The 18,212-nt window shown below is 38.8% G+C and overlaps 1 protein-coding gene across 1 annotated transcript in view; it reads right to left on the bottom strand.

Moving 5' to 3' along the window:
• Positions 1–17,047, bottom strand: part of GNAL (G protein subunit alpha L) — a 123,439-nt gene extending 106,392 nt beyond the window's left edge. Inside the window, exons 1-4 of the mRNA XM_032182451.1 lie at positions 16,591–17,047; positions 16,169–16,241; positions 15,256–15,310; positions 14,953–15,072 (exon numbers count right to left, since the gene is read on the bottom strand). Coding sequence (XP_032038342.1) covers positions 14,953–15,072; positions 15,256–15,310; positions 16,169–16,241; positions 16,591–16,729 — 387 coding nt within the window. The 5' untranslated portion in view covers positions 16,730–17,047. The remainder of the gene's footprint in view (positions 1–14,952; positions 15,073–15,255; positions 15,311–16,168; positions 16,242–16,590) is intronic.
• Between the last annotated feature and the right edge of the window lie 1,165 nt (positions 17,048–18,212).

The raw sequence follows: 18,212 nt of genomic DNA on the forward strand, positions 1-18,212 counted from the left end.
GCTGAGGGCATGGTGCAGGCATAAAAATGGGAAAGTGGAGTGGGTAGAGACAGGGGAGGCTTACAGGGAGGGAAGGAGCACAGCTCAGCCCAGCAGCGCTGCTTGAACAAATGCTCATGAAATTACACCGTGAGCCCTCCTCAGTATGCATGCTCAGCAGTGCGATTCAGAGTTGCTTCGAGTATGAAACCTGTGGAGAAAAATTGATGGAGGGAGGAAGAAAAGGTACCATATGCACATAAACATCGCAAAAAAAGTAAACGAATTAGAATGTCCGTCAGCCAGTAAAATGCCCTCCAGTTTTGAAAGCCATCAGGTCCCAACAAGAATCCACCCTAAAAACACTGGGAAAACCTGCCCAGAAATAGTAGGCACCGACTGAATTCAGCCCATCAATAAGTACAGCAAACAAAGACAAAGATTAAAGGAGCTCTCTTGCTAGAAGCAACTGCCTGGAATTTCCCCCGTGCTCAAGCCTACTGTCAGAGTCAGGATTTTCTCCTGATTACATCCTCAAATTCCATAGAGCAGCCCTTCATAAACTGATTAACCAATATTTTCTTTTACATTTCCCTTTTGGTGTCTGGAAGCATGCAAAGCAAAACATTCTTACAAAAAAAAAAACAAAAAACAAAAAACACCTGCCTAATTATATTATTTGCAAGGATTTTTGTTTGTATTTATGGAAGGCAGAAAGGAAATACAGAAAAATTTGATTTACTGCATACTTTTAAGCTCCATTTCACCCCCAGAATTAACATCCCTAGGATCTGAGTATGCAACAAGTTCGTATCTGTCATGTAATCATGGATCAGGAGCAGTATTAGCATGGGTTTTGGCTGTACTTATAATGCATTAAGGCAATAATTCTTATGATTATGGAACCAAGCCATCAGAGGTTGGACTCGATGATCTTGAGGTCTCTTCCAACCTAGACAATTCTGTGATTCTTTGAAACAAGATGATGTACCTTTCAATGTGATCATACTTCAAATCAGCAGTATTGCAAGATCTGTTTCACCATTTTTCATTAAATGCACTCCTTTAGGAAAGTAGGGAGCTATCCCTAACAGCAATATGAAATGGGAGTTGCTTCTCCTTTCTGCAGAATTTGTTATGAGGAGCATGGTAACTAATGAAACCCGTTCCCCTATGATGTGTCCTTAGTTCCTTAAACCTCTCACTAGTGAAATCACAAACTTTACCACAACTCTCCTCTCCAGCCCCTCTTATGAAGCCAAATGCACAACATGCATTCTCATGTGGTGGCACTTACCAGAGGACCCACACACAGACCTGCCAGCTTCTATAACTGGGAGCTGTCACCAGTGCTTCAAAACTACTCCCCTGTCACCCCTGACCCAGAGAACTTTTCCTTTAATGCCACAAATTTGAGATAAACTTGTTTTATTCTCCCAATCCTTTTTTTTTTTTTTTTTCCCATAGACTGGCTTGAGGTCCTACACCTAGTAGATTACTGTTAGCCACCAAATGTCCTATTTCATGGAAAGGTAAGATTAGAACCTGGGACAGAAAGATACACATAAAATCTTATACCTAAATGCACGTGTTTGTCAGTGCAGAAGTGGATGAAAACAAAAACTCATGCTTCCTGCTTTTAACTGAAAATACCTGAAGGCGTGCTGTTTGTTCCTTTGAACCTTTACAGCTCTTGCCTTCTGAAGTTTTCCAGATTTTCAGAAGTTTTTAACTTGAGCAGGTGGTTCACATAACTGCAAATAGAGCCTTACAGGCCTGAAGCAAGGCATACATATTTCAACACATTTAAGAGATTGTGATCCCTAGACTCACTGTTATCTTGAAAACGTAGACCTCCATACAAAACAGAGAGAGGAATTTTCTCCTCTCCTCAAGCTCATTTCCTTCCTCTGAATAGGCAGCCACAAGAATACATAATTACAGATTTTTACATACTTAAAATTGTATTCAGCTCCCTTTTCCATTCAACCTGGAGTGTTCTCTTTTCAAGAGGAAGCATACCCAGTTTTCTTAGTCTTTTCTTATTCTTGATGCTGTCCCCTAGACACCGTTTGTGTCTTTTTGTTGTTGTTCAGTTCCCAATACTAGACACAATATCCCAGCTGAGGACCCACCAGCACCAAAGAGAATGACATAATTTAGTCACGTCTTTTTGTACAAGAGCCTTGTTAATTTGTCCTAGAATGCATTAACTCATTGTCTGTGGTCCATTACTACAAAGAATTTTTTCTGAACTACAAGCAGTTATTTTGCATCCTCTGTCCTCTTCCACCCCCTTTCCTAGAGACTTTCTGTTTATTCCTGAGGGGCTGTCAAAAGGGGATTAGTGGCTGACCTGCTGGAGGCAACCACGTTTGACAGATTTAAATTAACAGATTGAGTATTATCAAGATCCTAAAGTGACTTGTTGTTGTAAATTCTCTTTGAAGTGTACAAGTCATAACTAACAGAGAAAATATGAGGAACTGAGATAGACGTTTAAAAATGAAAAGCCAATCCAAAAAAATATTTTAACAGTAAGAAGATGCCTTCTCTAGTAGCCACTCTTTACTATTTCTGCTCCTTTAATCATAATCTACAACTCATTTTCCCACAAACCACAAGTGCTGAATCATGTAAGACCTAAATTGACATAAAAATAACAAAATTCTGCTACTTGCAGCGTTTCCCCAAGGGAGATCAAAAAGTTCAAAACATTTTCTCTCAGTGACACACAGTGTTAGGGACTGCAAAAAAAAATGGCAGTTTGATTTTTTTAAAACATTTTCTTTTTCTTTTAATGGTTCCAAACAATGGCCTTCTTTTCTGCTAAATCAGGCAAATCATAAAGAACAATTAAGGAACGATGAGCAGATTTGAAAGTATAAATGTCCTTCGTGGTACTGTAAACATTGCCTCTCCAAAATCAGGCTGAAGACCAATTTTTTTTCCATTTTAAGAACAAAAATAAAGTGTGTTCTCCTTCTGCACATAAGAAAATATTAGTCATGGTAGATAATTTTAAAAATGCTTTTTCATAAGGAATACATGGCAGCATAGCAAATGAGAAGATGTCATTACACATGAAAGCATGAAACAGTTGAATGCAATGGATTTTTGAACAAACTAATCAAAATATATGACAGATCTGGTAATACCTGAGAAGAATAAGGATAATTGTCATTAACAGCACCCTCTGGACTGTGCTAATGGTGATGCAGAGACCTTCATACATATGTCTCTCACCCTCAACTGTGTTCAAGTTCTCTTAGAATTATAAAATCCTCTACTATAACTGTATAAAAATAGAAAAATAATTCTATAAGAATACCAAGTCAGTGCCCCCCCCCCCCCAAAAAAAAATAAAAAATGTTAGGAATTATTAGGAAAGGAGTAGAGAATGAAAAAGAAAATATAATTCTACTGTATAAATATACAATGTACCTACATCTTGAATGGTGTGTACAACTATGGCCAAACAGTGTCTAGTAAAACCAGAAGATACATGGAAGGGAAACAAGAATGAGCAAAGATATGGAAGAAGTCCTGTGAGAGAACCAGTTAAACAGACTCTTTAAGCTCAAAGATAAATATTTGGAGGGATATGGTATGTAATAAGAAGGGCAATGTGGAAAAGACGGAATACTTCTAATAGACGAACTAGGGAAGACCATCTAGATTAAACAGAAAAAAAAAAAAAGAAAAAAAGAAAAAAAAAGAAAAAATCAATCAAATGGTACTTCCTCATACAACACATACTTAAACTGCAGGACTCACAGCTGTAACTGAGTTCACTCAGGTTGCAAAGGGAAAAAAAAAAAAAAGAGAGATAAATTCCTGGTAGAAAAAAAATCACTGAAATTATTAAGTTATTAAATACAGAAATACTACGTGAAGTCAAAAAATACCAAATACCTCAGCCATAAATCCATGGAGACTACGAGAATAAATGGAGGAAAGAGAGGCAATATTACTATGTGATTGCCCCACTCTTAAACTGTTTTTCCAGTGCCACTACTGGCCATTGTCAGAGATGAGATTCAGTGCTAAATTAACCCATGAACTGAGCTGATATTCTTCTGGTATTATCGAGCTGTGCAAATCAATTGGAGGTAAATTATCTAAGATTCCGTGCGTGAACCCTTTCCTTCTGCACAGAAAGTTATGCTGGTGCAGCCTACTGTTCAGCAAGCCTTTTAAAGATATTATTATTAAGAAAAAAAAAACACAATATGAAAATGAATCACAGTGATTATTGAAAAGACCTACTGTTCGCAGCTTAATAGCATCCAGAGAACTGTCACTTATCTGAAAAAGATTTTGCTTATTTCAAGTTTTGTGCCAATCTCTAACCTACACAAGTTTTCCCACCCCCAAGAAAATCCATAAAAGTGCTCAGCGACCTCCCAGATATAAATTTAACACGGAGAAACAGTTCGCTGGTTTTGTTTTTCAGTTGGAAGTATTTGGGATTTCAATATTAATATCACTGCGTAACCGGAAGTTCAGCTGCACGAACGCTGTGCTAATTGCGAACCAGCAATGCATTTAGGTCCCCATATACGCAAATGTTTAAGCATATAGACAATATAGGATTTTAGGACGAGCTTTGTTTTTCTTGGAACATTCTACATCTTGCTAGGCTTTCATTCACTGGGGAGAAGAATCACAACTTGCTCTGTAGAACATATGGTCATTTGTAGGACAAGCACCAAATTTAATCTTATTTCTTAACCTTATTTCTGAAACAAAAAAAAACAAAAAACACCATAAATTCTTTGCAGTTTGGATAGCTGATTTTCAGACACGTTTAGAGCCACCTTTGTCTACTGACACGATTTTGAATCCGTCAGATTTTCTCATTATCATTTCAGACTTATGTATTCCCTGACTAATTATTCTTTTTGTCCATAATATACCCACATTCTTGTTTGTTAGTTATATTTTTTAGTTTACTATTATTGCAATCTAGAAGGAAAGTCGGCAGATGATAACAGAAAAAAATGTTACTTCTGGAAGTGGAAAAATAAAAGCTCTGCTCTTGAATTGGAAGTATGTTAACCAAAATACAACAGTCCATTCTTCCCAAAAAGGACAGGCAACAATGGCATCATGAAAAGGAAGCAGAGACTAAAGCCCAAGTTAAGGGACCTCTGTCTGCCAGAAAGAAAATTCTCACCCCAATGTTTAAGGCTACCAAAACCTGCTGGGAAACAACAGTCTTCTGCAGCATCTGCTAGGAACCTGGTAATTGATGACATGGTTTCAGGAACAAGTGGAAATATTTGACCTCTTCGTCTCTCCAATGACAAAATAAATGACCATGCATTCATAGCTTAATTTTGTTATCGTTATTATTTACATTTGCCTTCTGCCTTTTCTTTTTGCCTCTGGTTGTACACTCCTCAAGGCACCCAGCTTGCACCCAAGGTGGACCCGCCTGACAACCCAGAGCTGCTACTCGTGGCCAGCTTCAGCTTCGTAGGTTGGCTGCAGAGGGAAATGAGGATACGCTTCTCCCTATTTTACTTAACCATTCTTTGCCTTTTCTTGTTTTTCCTACCTGACAGTTCTTAAATTTGATATTATTTAGCTGATATGAAAGAAAGTATGTGGGTGTATGTTAAGAAAAGAATGATCTGCACAGCTCTGTCACTTAACATCCTATGGAAGTGAGGGTGGACGTGATCAAAAAGCATTCACCAAATTAACGGAGAGAAGAGGGCTTGCATATCCTTAGCCTATTTTATCCTGCTAAACACTTTCGCAGTTCAAAACAGTGGGATAATTATTTGCATTAAAATATGTTTAAGTCCTACTGACAGCAATAAGAAAACTGAAATGGAATGAATTGGCAGAAGTGTCAGAGAACGTTTACTTTTAAAAGATTTAAAAGGCAAAGTTCATCTCTAATGTCGACATAACAGATAAAAATTCCAATATTCTTCTTGCCTAAGGATAAATATCCTTTCAAAACATCCAACATAGGTTTTTAAAACAAATACTAGCAGATTAATTACAAGAGTGCACTTTAAACCAACCAAAATTAATCTACTGATTTAAAGCAAGAAAGCATAATCTCCATGCTTCAAATGATAGCTGGCACGCTTACAACCAGATGTAGCTCTGTTCCAAGAAATTACTGCAAGACTTTCCAAAGTAGAAGACAGTATAAACTTGAGACTGTGTTGTACAAATTACATCTTCCTTCTGCCTCCTTTTTAAGAGAAGGTCCTAGAACTTGACTAAAACACTTGAATTGAATCGTTTAGCTACAGAAAAGCAAATGAAATTAAATAGGTGGCAGAACAAAAAAACACAACCAGATTATGGAAACTTTCAGCATAAACTGCAAATGTGCACTGTTCTTGCCCTAAAACTGCTTTAGAGCCCCATTTACACTTTTTGTAGAGCTGCTTCAATACTTTAGGGGGGGTAGGGGAGGGGACATGTCCATAATACTTGCAAGTTTTCAATTTATTTACTTAATTTTAGGGAAGGTACACACAGAATCTTCTGTTCATACTGTTGAGCTTGTTCTCCATTCCTCAGCTCAGGTTGCTACGTTCCTCAAACAAAATATCCCGTCTGTTGGTGTAGTCTATATTGACAATAAAAAGATAATCCACTGCTGACAATAAGTACAAGCAATGGATTAAGCTATGGAAGTGATGAAAAAAAAGAATTTGCAAAGGTCTAAGCTGGCAATGCTCAACGCTGTTCTAGAAACTCCAGTTAGAATTGCATCACATGGTGAAGAAAGGGCACGCAGCTCAGATTTATGGCTGTCGGGCTAATGAACACTCACTTCTTTGAACCTCTAAACAATGACACTATTATTGAGTAGGTGATATCCTCTGGTCCATAGGTCTCCGCTGGCTTTGGTGATGATATGCATACATACAATGATTTATCTCTGGCGTACTTTTTTTTTTTTTTTTTTTTTTTTTTTTTTTTAATATTATGGCCACTGAAGTAGAAAGAAAGATTCTCCCTGGCTACTAAACACATTATTTTTATAAAGCACTCAAAAATGGCAAAAGTAGTGCATCAACCAGCCATCTTTGGCTTAAGACATTAAAAGAATTAATTGATAGTGAGGACAATTGTTCCACGTATTCTGCTATGTTTACCTTTTCCCTGGCTGTGATGGAAAATTTGTTTTAATGTAGTTTATAAATAATGATAATTTATTAAATATTTTACTGCCCTTCCTCTGCAAACTGCCACTTGTGAAAGTATGAAATGTCATCATCCTCAGACTAATGGGATAGTGTGTCTTCATTAAGACTGTGGTTACCGTTCGTGGGTATTTACATTTAGTTTCACTATAATTCAGTTTTATCTACACTCGAGGGAACAAACAAATGAAGTTCTTGCAAAGGTTTTAAAATGCATGTTAAGTCTTAGTAAACCAAATACTAATTTGTAATTAGATCTTCTAGAGATTTCAATGCCAATCAACCTGAGTGCTGAAAACTGAAAGAATTTCCTTCCTGTTTCTTCCCTGAAGGAAGACAAGGAATCAAGATCAATCTGTGATCCCAGGCAGGCTGTTCATCTCCTTCAGGCACCAGATGAGCCAACAACGTTACTCCTTCAGCTGCTCTTCAGCATCTCACTGTCTGAGGTAGAGAAGGACTGCTGCCACCTGCACAGCTTACGAAAGACACCTAGGCAGCAGCCAAGAGTTTGGGATTGAATACAAAACAGCAACCACACCTGTAAATAAATCAGGAAGCTTCACAGACCTGGGGCTAGTTTAAAGACAATGATCAGACTAACTTATCACTTCCACTTTTCCTCAACTTAAAATTAGGGTACACACTGAAAAATACCTGATGAACAAAAATATTCTAAAGCTCATAAATAATCCTGTAATATATTTTTGGTTCCGCAATGAAAATCAGTCACTCCTACTTAAAATGATAATTCAAGTTATTAGTCTTCCAGTTGCCATCAAATCAAATATCCAAATTTAGAAGTAAAAATATTTTTATCCTTCTAAAGTGCTATGGAAGTATATAAAGTTTCTGGCTAAAATTGTAGCAGAAAAGACAGAATGTGAAATTTATTATTATTAGTTTACAGTATTAGACTGGATGCTGGCTTGGGTTTCAAAAAGCCCCCAACTAATTTGTATTCATAGGTACAGAATGTGAAGTAAGACAAGTCAATAATTTTGGAGACAAGAGAAGTTTTAGTTAGCAGTAATAATGAATGACAATATGTTTCCAGTTTCACAGTGAAAGCCTCTGTGTTGTGTGGTGATAATAAGTAAGGCAGGTTGGGTGAAGCGTGAATCCAACCCCACTACCTGGGAAATCAGATTCACGATGTAAAATAGCAAACACTCGATTTGGTGTTGCTATGATGATGTAATATTGAATATTAACACTACTGTTGATTCATAAGCAGCATTGTTCTTAACACTTTCTCAAATCATTCTTAACTCTTTCTCAAATAAGTCTTTTCAGACTGAAATTCATTATTTTACATTGAAAGCTATGCAAAAATATATTCTAAAGAAAGCATACACATGGGAAAGGTGAACATCTTCTGTGTATTTTGTCTTAAAAATACCGAGATAGCAAGACCTAGAATCACTGACTCCAATACCTACTTCTTTTTATTTTTCCTGCATACTGCAGCTCATTTGTGATTATGCATGAGACTTCCCATGGCTCTCAGTCTCAGCATTTCTGCTGTTAACCATCTGGGGCCTAAGCAGATCTCCAGCTCTTTTCCAGGGACACATTTTTTTTTTCATTTACTTCTCTTTGGTATAAGTTGTTAACAGTTGTGGTTCAGTGACTTTGGAACAAGGGGAGGAAGAACTATGTTCTGTACTTTTATTAAACAGAGTGGTCTTTTGCTAAAGCAAAAACCTTACTTTATTTTTGTGCTTGATTATAAGAATTCCTTCATCCTAAAGCAAGCACATCCTCCCTCCTGCCCCCTAAAACAAAGCCTGTATTTTAAGCAAGAAATCCTGAGCCTCATGGAAGAGCTATAATTTTCACAAACCACTTCCATTTTAAGCCTCAATTGTGTTTTCAGTATTTTCTGAGTATTTATTAAAGAATTAAAATAAAATTATGGTAGATTTTAATACTTTTGATGTTTCATAATATATTATCTATTCAAGAAAGGTTTTGTTTGTTTGTTTGATTTTCAACATTGCCCTATACTCATTTGCAATACAATCCACATTCTAGTTTTGAAACTACATGGTTAAAATAATACCTAATTATTTCTGAAAGCACTACTGGATGGACTGATCCATTAACAGCAAACTTAATCCTTAGAGAGAATGCGAACAACGTAACATATAACACTGAAGCCTACTCTTGATCTCAGGTATGTAATGTTTACAATTTTGTACTTTAACATTGACTAGTCAGAACATTAGGGCCATGGCTTGCCGATGTAATGAAAACCAGACACGCTTACACAAAATCTGTATGCAAACAGGTATTTCGTGCTGAGGGAAAGGTATCACCGGGCATCAGTAGAATCTGCTCTTAACATGACAAGAGCTCAACTTCAGTATCTGCTGTTAATTAATCATTAGTGCATAGCATAAAAACAAGTGCTCCCACAACAAAGAAATTTCATCTCTTGCATAATTGCTACTTCTCCCCAATATTCACTACTTTTCAGTATCAGTCCTCTTGACAATATCAACCTGTGTGTGACAACTATGAGTTGCCAACAACTCCATGAGCATCTGTAGTATTTTCAGCTGTCCTTCTTTGACAGTCTTCTTCATTAGTTTTTGAAGTGTTTTTAATTCAGGGTAGTAATAATGTTGTTGGACCTATACAATTTGATCAGCATCCAGCACTCTAGATCCTTTCCAAGTTTGCAAAAACAAGAACAAATGAAGAACAACCAGTGCGCATCTTCGACCAAGATAAAAGGCAAACGTCAATGTTTAAACGTTGACTTGATTCTTAAAAGTTAATTTTGACTTGAAACTATAGTAATAATAAGTATTATGATTACAGGTAATTATAAAAATTTGTGGCTGTTCATCTTACCCAAAATGCTAAACAAAGCCCTAAAGTAAAAATTGAGACATAAAGAAAAATCAAATCAAGCCATTTCTAGCAATATTCACTGTATTCTTTCTTTTATGATATTTTTATGTAAAACTTGGTATCTTTTCATACTCCTGAGAAACATGGAAATGCTGCAAGTAATTTGAAAACCAAAAAATGTTAGATGATGTTGTTTTGTAATTCCTTTGGGCTACATCAAGTACATATTACAGGGAAACCTAAGCACGTTGTGGCCAAATAGGATATTAAAGTCACAGAATTAACTGCACAACCCGAGGAAGTTTAACCATATATGAACCCTATTTATCATGTTTTTCATCTTTTATTTAACTATTTATTTAGCATAAAGATTTTCTGGAGCCCAGCGATATACTTCCCTTCAGCAAGATCTCCAGTTACTCCAAACACCAAGACACATGCTGTGTAAACCAGCAATCACCAGGCAAAAGTGGAATTTGAGTACTATGTCTAAGAAGAACTTGAAATGCCTAACAGAAGTCTACATAACTTCCAATTCTGACCATACATAATTTTTTCTTTCTTGTGTTTTTACGTTACAAACATGAAGTCCTGATTTTTACAAAGAAAATGTGGAGGAAAATTAAAGTCATGAAACTGAACTCAAACTGCCATATCTGAAAATGCAGAGCAAACCACAGACCAGATTAATCTAAAGCACTTTCCCTGTCAATGCCTACATTAACATTTCACTTTTGAAAGCTGAATTAAAGAGCTTGCCTGATTGATAAAATAGCTTTACAAATTATTTTTAAAACCAGCATTCTAAAATCAGCACAAGGGACTACATTTGCACAATTTCGTGTTTTATAAAGGTTTAACAAAATACTTTTCCTCCCTAAAAACATTCTCAGCAAAGAAAAATGAGTCTTTTGAGAAGTCTCCCCTCTCCCCAATAACTAGATGAAGTGTTTGCATGTTCTCTATTAAGCAAATGATTCACGTTTACTGGTGACTAGTTTGTGCAGGCAAACACTTGACTACACTCTTGGGCTGTAGCTAATTGACTACCTGCTGTATACAGACACACAACTGTTCACATGAGCCCGATCTGAGAGGTATATTATGAAAAACAATTTGACTAAATCTGGGAGGAAGACAAAGGGTAAAGGAATTACGTACCAAGCAGATTTGTCGCGCCCACAAAATTCAAATACTTTAATAAAGACAACTGAACGTGGGTAAACACATGCTTACATAATACACCATGTTTTTCCACAGCTACTAGCATAATATGCCCTTAATATGTTCACTCTGTTTCACAAAGGACAAAATAAATCCCCATCAATAAAGGATTAAAAATGGCGCAGGTCAATTCCTGTTAACTTTAGCAAATATCAATCAACACTTTGCCAAAAATAATAAAAAATCCTTTCCGATATGCTGTGCATGCTTCCATTTCAGTTTTAAAGCTTTTCTGCAGACTCCGTCCTGGAATACAGTGCTAAGATAATGTCTAAAGTAGCCATCGGAAGAAAATTTATCTTGATTCCTTTCATGACTTCAAGGAAGAAACTACAATGGACACGTAACTTATTCACATTAATTCATTTAAAAAACAAACAAGCAAGCCTCAAGTATTATTTATATAATTAGACCGCATCAGTCACCCAGGCATTTTTGGGGGTAAAAATTGTATTATATTATAATTAAAATTATATTTTATTACTTTTAACAAAACTAATGAAAGGCAACACAAGAATCATAAAAGAAATCAAGAAACTTTTGTTTGTTTTTTTTTTTAATAGCAATTAGGTAAGTTATCAAGGTAGCATAACTAAACCAAATTAAGGACTAGTTTTTAAAAAGTAAGTAAAACTATTTGGGGGGCAATCTACAGATCCTTAAAGCAATGTTAAAATGATGTATAGAGAAAATGTGTTTTAAAATTTTTACCACTAAGAACATAAGATGAGTGGCTTGCATTTTGTAGAGAGCTATATAATTAAAAAAAACAACAAACAAAAACCCAAAATACAGATCTCAGTACAAATGCCAATCCCATCCTCACTTAAGTTCTTGGAATTTTCAGTCATAATTTTTAATTAGAATATGATTTCACCCACAGGAAATCAGTATTTTCAAATCCATTTATTTCAAAGGACAATTTTCACAATTAAATGTATATTAGTTAATTTGTATGCAATTTAAGTATGCGTATCCAAGCATATCCAATATGTCACAAATATATTTAAATTAGTGTCTCATGAGTGTTGGCCATATTGTACCATCAGTGAAGTTTTTGCATATTATGAGGGATCTCTCTGTAAAGACTCATGGTGCAGTGCACTCATTTTACCACATTTTGCATGCAATTTATTTAAAATACATCTGAAACTAAAATACATTGATTTCTAAGACAAAGATTACACAACTAACATTATCCAAAAAAATAACACATCTGTAATTCATATTGCAACAATAGGGGCTGCTGTCTTAAACTGCTCACTACCATCCATACTGCTAAAAATCCTAAAATTACCTCTTCCCTCATTCAGATGAAGAAGGGTCACATTTGTCACGTTTTAGAATGTGCCAAAATTTATCCCAGAGGCAATACCTAAGCACTGCTTAAGTCAGCATTTTTTGGGTTAGATCTGCTTTTAAATACAGATGATAGAATAGCAAGCCTTGAGTGAACACTATTAAATACTTTATTAGTTTCTCTGGTTCAGAAGGCCTTATTCCATACATCAGGTATTAATTAGAGAATAAGTAATGCTTGACACGGGATGCACTGATTACTATCCAAGTATTTATTTTTATATCTGTCCTTATCCCAAAATACAAAATGGGTCAAAAGTTATTTCAGCTGGAAACATAAATTTACTTTAAGTTATCATTGACTTAAACTGGAGTGGAATCAAGCCCTGAAGCACAATAGCACTTTTTTTTTTTTTTTTTTAAATCTGTCTTGCTCACACATCTTCATGGAGAAAAACAATATTCTAAACCAAGAGACACTAAAAAAAAAACAAACCTATGTATTTTACAATTACTAAACCTATGAATTGGGAAGAGAAGAAAACAGAAATAGACAAAAGTGGTACATAAAATATATTTACTTCTAAAACAACATTAGATTTGTCTTCCCTTTTTAAGCTTGCAAAAGCTATTTTTTTCTACTAGGACTATTATTTGACACTATTTCAAATAATGTGATAGATTTATCGGAAATCCTACTTAATTAAAAAGCAGAGTTATTAATTTTTATTTTTTTAAACAAAAATGGACTTTGGAATCAAGATTTCAAATGAATTATTGCTTGCTTCATAGTCCCTGGGGCCCCATTCTTTTTCTCCTCCAAGAAGAATAAGCTTTTCCCCTCCAAAACTATCAAACTGTGACTTAAGTTTTCCCAGATACAGACAACTTCTGCGAAAAAGGAGAATTTTTGTAAAAAATAATAATAACGAATATTTCTCCAACCCTATGGAAAGCCTGCTTCAGTTTTCTTATCCCCCCAAGAGCTCAGAAAAACAGATGTACTACAGAGAATGACAAAAAATATATGCAACTAGTTATTTTACCCAAACAAATAACAAACAAATTTGTTTCACCCAACAGAAATTGAAGGAAAGACATAATATGAGCAACAAATGCCTGAGAACTGAAATACCTGCATAAGACAAACAATTCATGTCAAATTTGATTTCCAGTTCTAAAAAGAGTTTCTCATTTTCACCAACTTACATCTACCAATTGAGCAATTATGCCATATGTGGGTGTACCTTACAGTCTTTTTCTTAACATCTGCATTCTGTGTTAAATTCTAACTGTACAAGATGTCTGATATTTTTTCTTTATCTTGAACCTTCAAAGTGGTAGCTTTACCAGAGGCAAAACCACACACCAGAGAATATGAGTCATATAATAAAGAAACGGCTCTTCCCCTTCTCCCTCTTCCACCCTGAAGCTATAATAACCTAAAGACACTCTATTGTAAATGGCTTCTTTGGTAATATTGATAGCATGAAGAACTCATAATCATTTAGCCAATGAAGGAAGATATTTATAGTCCTTATTGTATCCATAACGAATTGTTATTCATATATACTGATTATATATATATATATAAGATTCTAAATCCAATTCCAAATTGTTCAACTGCAAAAATATTTTAAAATAATATTCATTATGTCCATGCAGTTGCTTTCATGTCATGCATAAAACATCAATCATACTACAGACGTTTCTATAAATAATAATGTAAAAAGATAAAAATAATCAAAAGTAAGATGCCTGTGCGAGTTAATCCAAATGGTATCTCTAAGCTGAGTACCAAAGAGTAACCTCCACATAGGAATCCCTAATTTTCATATGGTTCCTCATCAAACGATGGCTCACACTCACAAACAACTAAACCACTGCTAAGGCCAACTACAATAAACAGATAAGGAAGCAAACCACCTTACTCAACCACTGCTTATGGGAGTTTCCACTCTGAAGTGCAGTAAGTATGGTAAATGCTACTGGGGCCACTCCATCCTTTTAAATCCTTTTCTGCAAGTAAACTGTAACTCCTCAGACTGACATCCTGCATTTAATTCCATGCAGGAAAACAAATTGCAACAGAGTCTTATTTCAAGCTTCAGTATGTCGTAACTGTATCAGAAATTTTAAAGAGAAGAACTAAATACAGAAGCAGCATTTACAAACATCAGCAAATAAATCAGTAACAACAAAACCAAGCAACACTAAAACAGGTGCAACCACCACAGTCCTGTAAGAAAGTTAACCCAGTGGTAATTCTGGCTTGAGCTCTTCTCATGACCATCATCCAAAAAGTCAAACAACAACAACAACAACAAAAAAGCAACATTTCAGCAAATGAAAGTGAACTGATGTGTTCCCCCTTAAAGCAGAATAAAGCAGTGGTTTCTAGTCTTACCTGTGTATAGTCAAAGTCAGAAAGAGGAGCTATACTCTTGATGTAGTCCATTCGAAATTGGTTTTCTGGGTTGGCCAATGGAACTGGGGGTATTAAAGTGCTCATAGCTGAAACTATAGTCTAGAATTGGATAAAACAAAAACAAATGCATTAATCTGGATAAATCTAAGATGCAGGATCAATAGAAGCTAATCCAATCTGATCAGCAAAATGGGATTTCTCTCTGCTCAGTCTTAGAGAGCACAATCCTTATCATTTCCAGCACACCCAAGCATTGAAGAACAGTATAAAGTGTGTTCTTACCACAATCGCATCTTTAACATTTTTCCGAATATCCAGTATTTTCTGTTTCTTTTCTCTGCATTAAAACAGAAATATTAACGCTTTGATTTCTTTCTTCCAAAGCAGCTCAGTCAGTTGCATTTATTTATTTATTTTTTTCACTGATCGCTTGTTTATCTGCTCCTCAGTCATTACAACATACTAACTGAAAACAATAGCAAGACAAATATGTCTCACCACTCATCCCTTTCCTCACACGGTATGAAGAGCAATCCACGTTCACCTCTATTTTGGTTTTTGTTTTTATAATCAGACAATGATAGCCACATCTGCAAAGCCCCCCCCCCGATGAAACTAGAAGTCATTCTTTCATTCCTACAGCATGCTGCAGATACGCTCGAAATTAATAACATCTAGGTGAAAGTCAGCAGATACCTAAAATTAACGCTATAGATTAATAACGATTTCCGGGAAAGAGTTCTTGAGAGAGAAGATGATGTAGCCTCAGAAATCAGGAGGATTTCTAACAAACGTGCAGAATCAGTTTCAGTTTTACACTCAGCCCAGTACCGGAAAAACAGCAGCCACTGTCATCCTGAGTGTGACTTGACATGTATTTTTGTATCACGGACAGATGCAATATTTAGTTATTTGCTTCTATGCAAAAAGTAGTCGCCATGTTGTTGCTACACAGGGGCCTGTCAAGCGCTGCAGTAGCAACAGTGTGAAATACAGTAAAGGGGCCAGGAGGAGAAAATGCAAACAGACAACAGCAGCAATTTCCTTATTCTCGCTCCCCTTTCCCCCCCTCCCTCCCCCGAAACGCAGTGCCCAGCCACCAAAAGGTGGAGGATGCCAGGAGAAATTTCCTGAGCCTGAACCTGCTTGGAGCATGCAAGGCGAGAAGCGGCCACGACGCCAGCGCAAGCCTTACTCTGAATTAAAGCCGTTGACATGCAGGATCCGCATCTGTTTCACAATCGTGCTTTTCCCTGACTCACCAGCCCCTGGAAGAGAAGGGAGGGAAGGGAGAGCATTAGGAGACGAGGCTCGGGATGGCCTTTTTGTTGTGATTATGATCATCAGGGTTTATTTTGGTTGTTTTCGCCCGCGGGAGCATCTCCCACCTCCGGCGCAGTTTCCCCGCGGTCGCATCCGTGGCTCCAGCCCCGACCCCGACCCCGGTCCCGATCCGGGCTGGTTTTGGGGCTGCTTTTGGGGTTGAGGTGGCAGCACCCCGCTTCTCCACGGCCCCCATCCTTTTTTATTTTTTATTTTTTATTTGGGGGGGGGGGGGGGGGGGCTCGCTCGGCCGCCCCCACCCCCCCCCCATTGCCCCCGTCCCCGCCGCCTTACCCAGCAGGAGCAAGCGGTGCGTCGCTTTGTAAGCCAGCCGCTCCTTCTGCAACTGCTTCTCTATTTTTTTGTTGGCTTCTCGCTGCGCTTTCTCATCGATACGCTGGTCCTCCGTTTTGCTGTTGCCCAAACACCCCATAGCCGCTGCCGGGGAGGGATGTCACAGCGCCGGGCTTTTTGCGCAGCGGGTTATTTACAGAGGGGAAGGGGAGGGAAAAAGGGGGTAGGGGGGTGAGGGGTTGGGGAGGGGGGGGGGAGCAGGGAGGGAGGGAGGGAGGCGTCGAAGACCAGGCTCTAAAATCCCGATATCCCTGCGGCGGTTTCTCTTCGCTCCTGGCCCCCGCCTCGCTCCGGTAAAATGGTCTCTGGCCGCCCTCTGATCAAAGCAGGAGTTTGCCCGCTGCCCTCCCCGGAGGAGATGCGGGGAGCAGCCGGCGGAGGTGGCCGTGGCCGTGCCCGAGCAGGGAGGGGGCGGGGGGGGGGGGTGGGCAGCGATCCGCCGGCGAACATGCAAGGGCGGCGAGGCAGCGCAGGGCTCCTCCTGGAAACCAGCCCTGCTGCCGCTCTCCTCGCTCCCTCCCCGCCGCGCACACAATCCCTATGCTGCTCGCTCTCTCTCTCTCTCTCTCTCTCCTCTCCGAAGGGCTATTTTTGTCTCTCCAACTCAGCACTGCCTCTCGCTGCCAGACCAGGAAACGGGCAGGCTGCAAGCCCTGCGCGCAGGGCGGGCAGAGCACAGCAGGGACCAGCCGGACCCCGACACCTGGGGGGGAGGCTCCGAGCCCTCAGCCCCCTCACCCACCGCCGCCGTCCCCAAGCCCCGGCCCCGGGGCCGAGGTCCTCGCCCGCCCTCCTGCCGGCCCTGCTGCCGCCAAAACCTGGCGCTGGCACCCGCTGGATGCAGCCTTTCGGCCTTCCTCCTCCTTCTCCTCCTCCTCCTCCTCCTCCTCCTCCTCCTCCTCCTCCTCCTCCTCCTCCTCCTCCTCCTCCTCCTCCTCCTCCTCCATCCCCCCCCGTGGTCCTGCCCCGAAGCCTGTGGGGCCCGGTGGCCTGGAGCCCACGCAGCCGTGGAGGTGGAGGAAAGGCGCGCCCCCCCCGCCCCCCCCTTCCTCCAGCTGTCACAGGCAGGTTTTGGGGTCCCCCCCTAGCCTTAAATATTCCCAACCCCATCAGCTGAACGGGGAAGCGAAGCTGTCCCAACAGCCCGCAGTGCTGTTTAGCCCGAAACACCATTACATCCCACCACCCATCTCTGAAGCCCACGGTCCGTTCGTCGCTTCGTTTACCTCCATTTTAGGTCTGCAGGTGAAACACCAAACTGGACAAAATTATCGGTGCCCCTACTTGATTCACATCTCCCGCCTTGCAGGCTGGCATCTTGGTGCAAAATCATGGCTTTGGCCTCTTCCTAAAGCTCCTAAAGGACACGTTCCCGTTCACCGAGCCGCAAAACCACCAAAAGGATGGACACACAACCTCTGACCCCTCAGCGATGTTTTCACCCTTTACTTCCAAATATTATTATCTGCCCAGGCTTCTGAAGCTGGATTAGTAAAAAAAAAATAAGTAAATATTTTGATAGCTATGTACATGTGAAACCTTGGTTGGTTCTGACTAAAATC

The sequence above is a fragment of the Aythya fuligula genome, chromosome 2 (genome assembly GCF_009819795.1).
Source record: "Aythya fuligula isolate bAytFul2 chromosome 2, bAytFul2.pri, whole genome shotgun sequence".
Classification (NCBI taxonomy): domain Eukaryota; kingdom Metazoa; phylum Chordata; class Aves; order Anseriformes; family Anatidae; genus Aythya; species Aythya fuligula.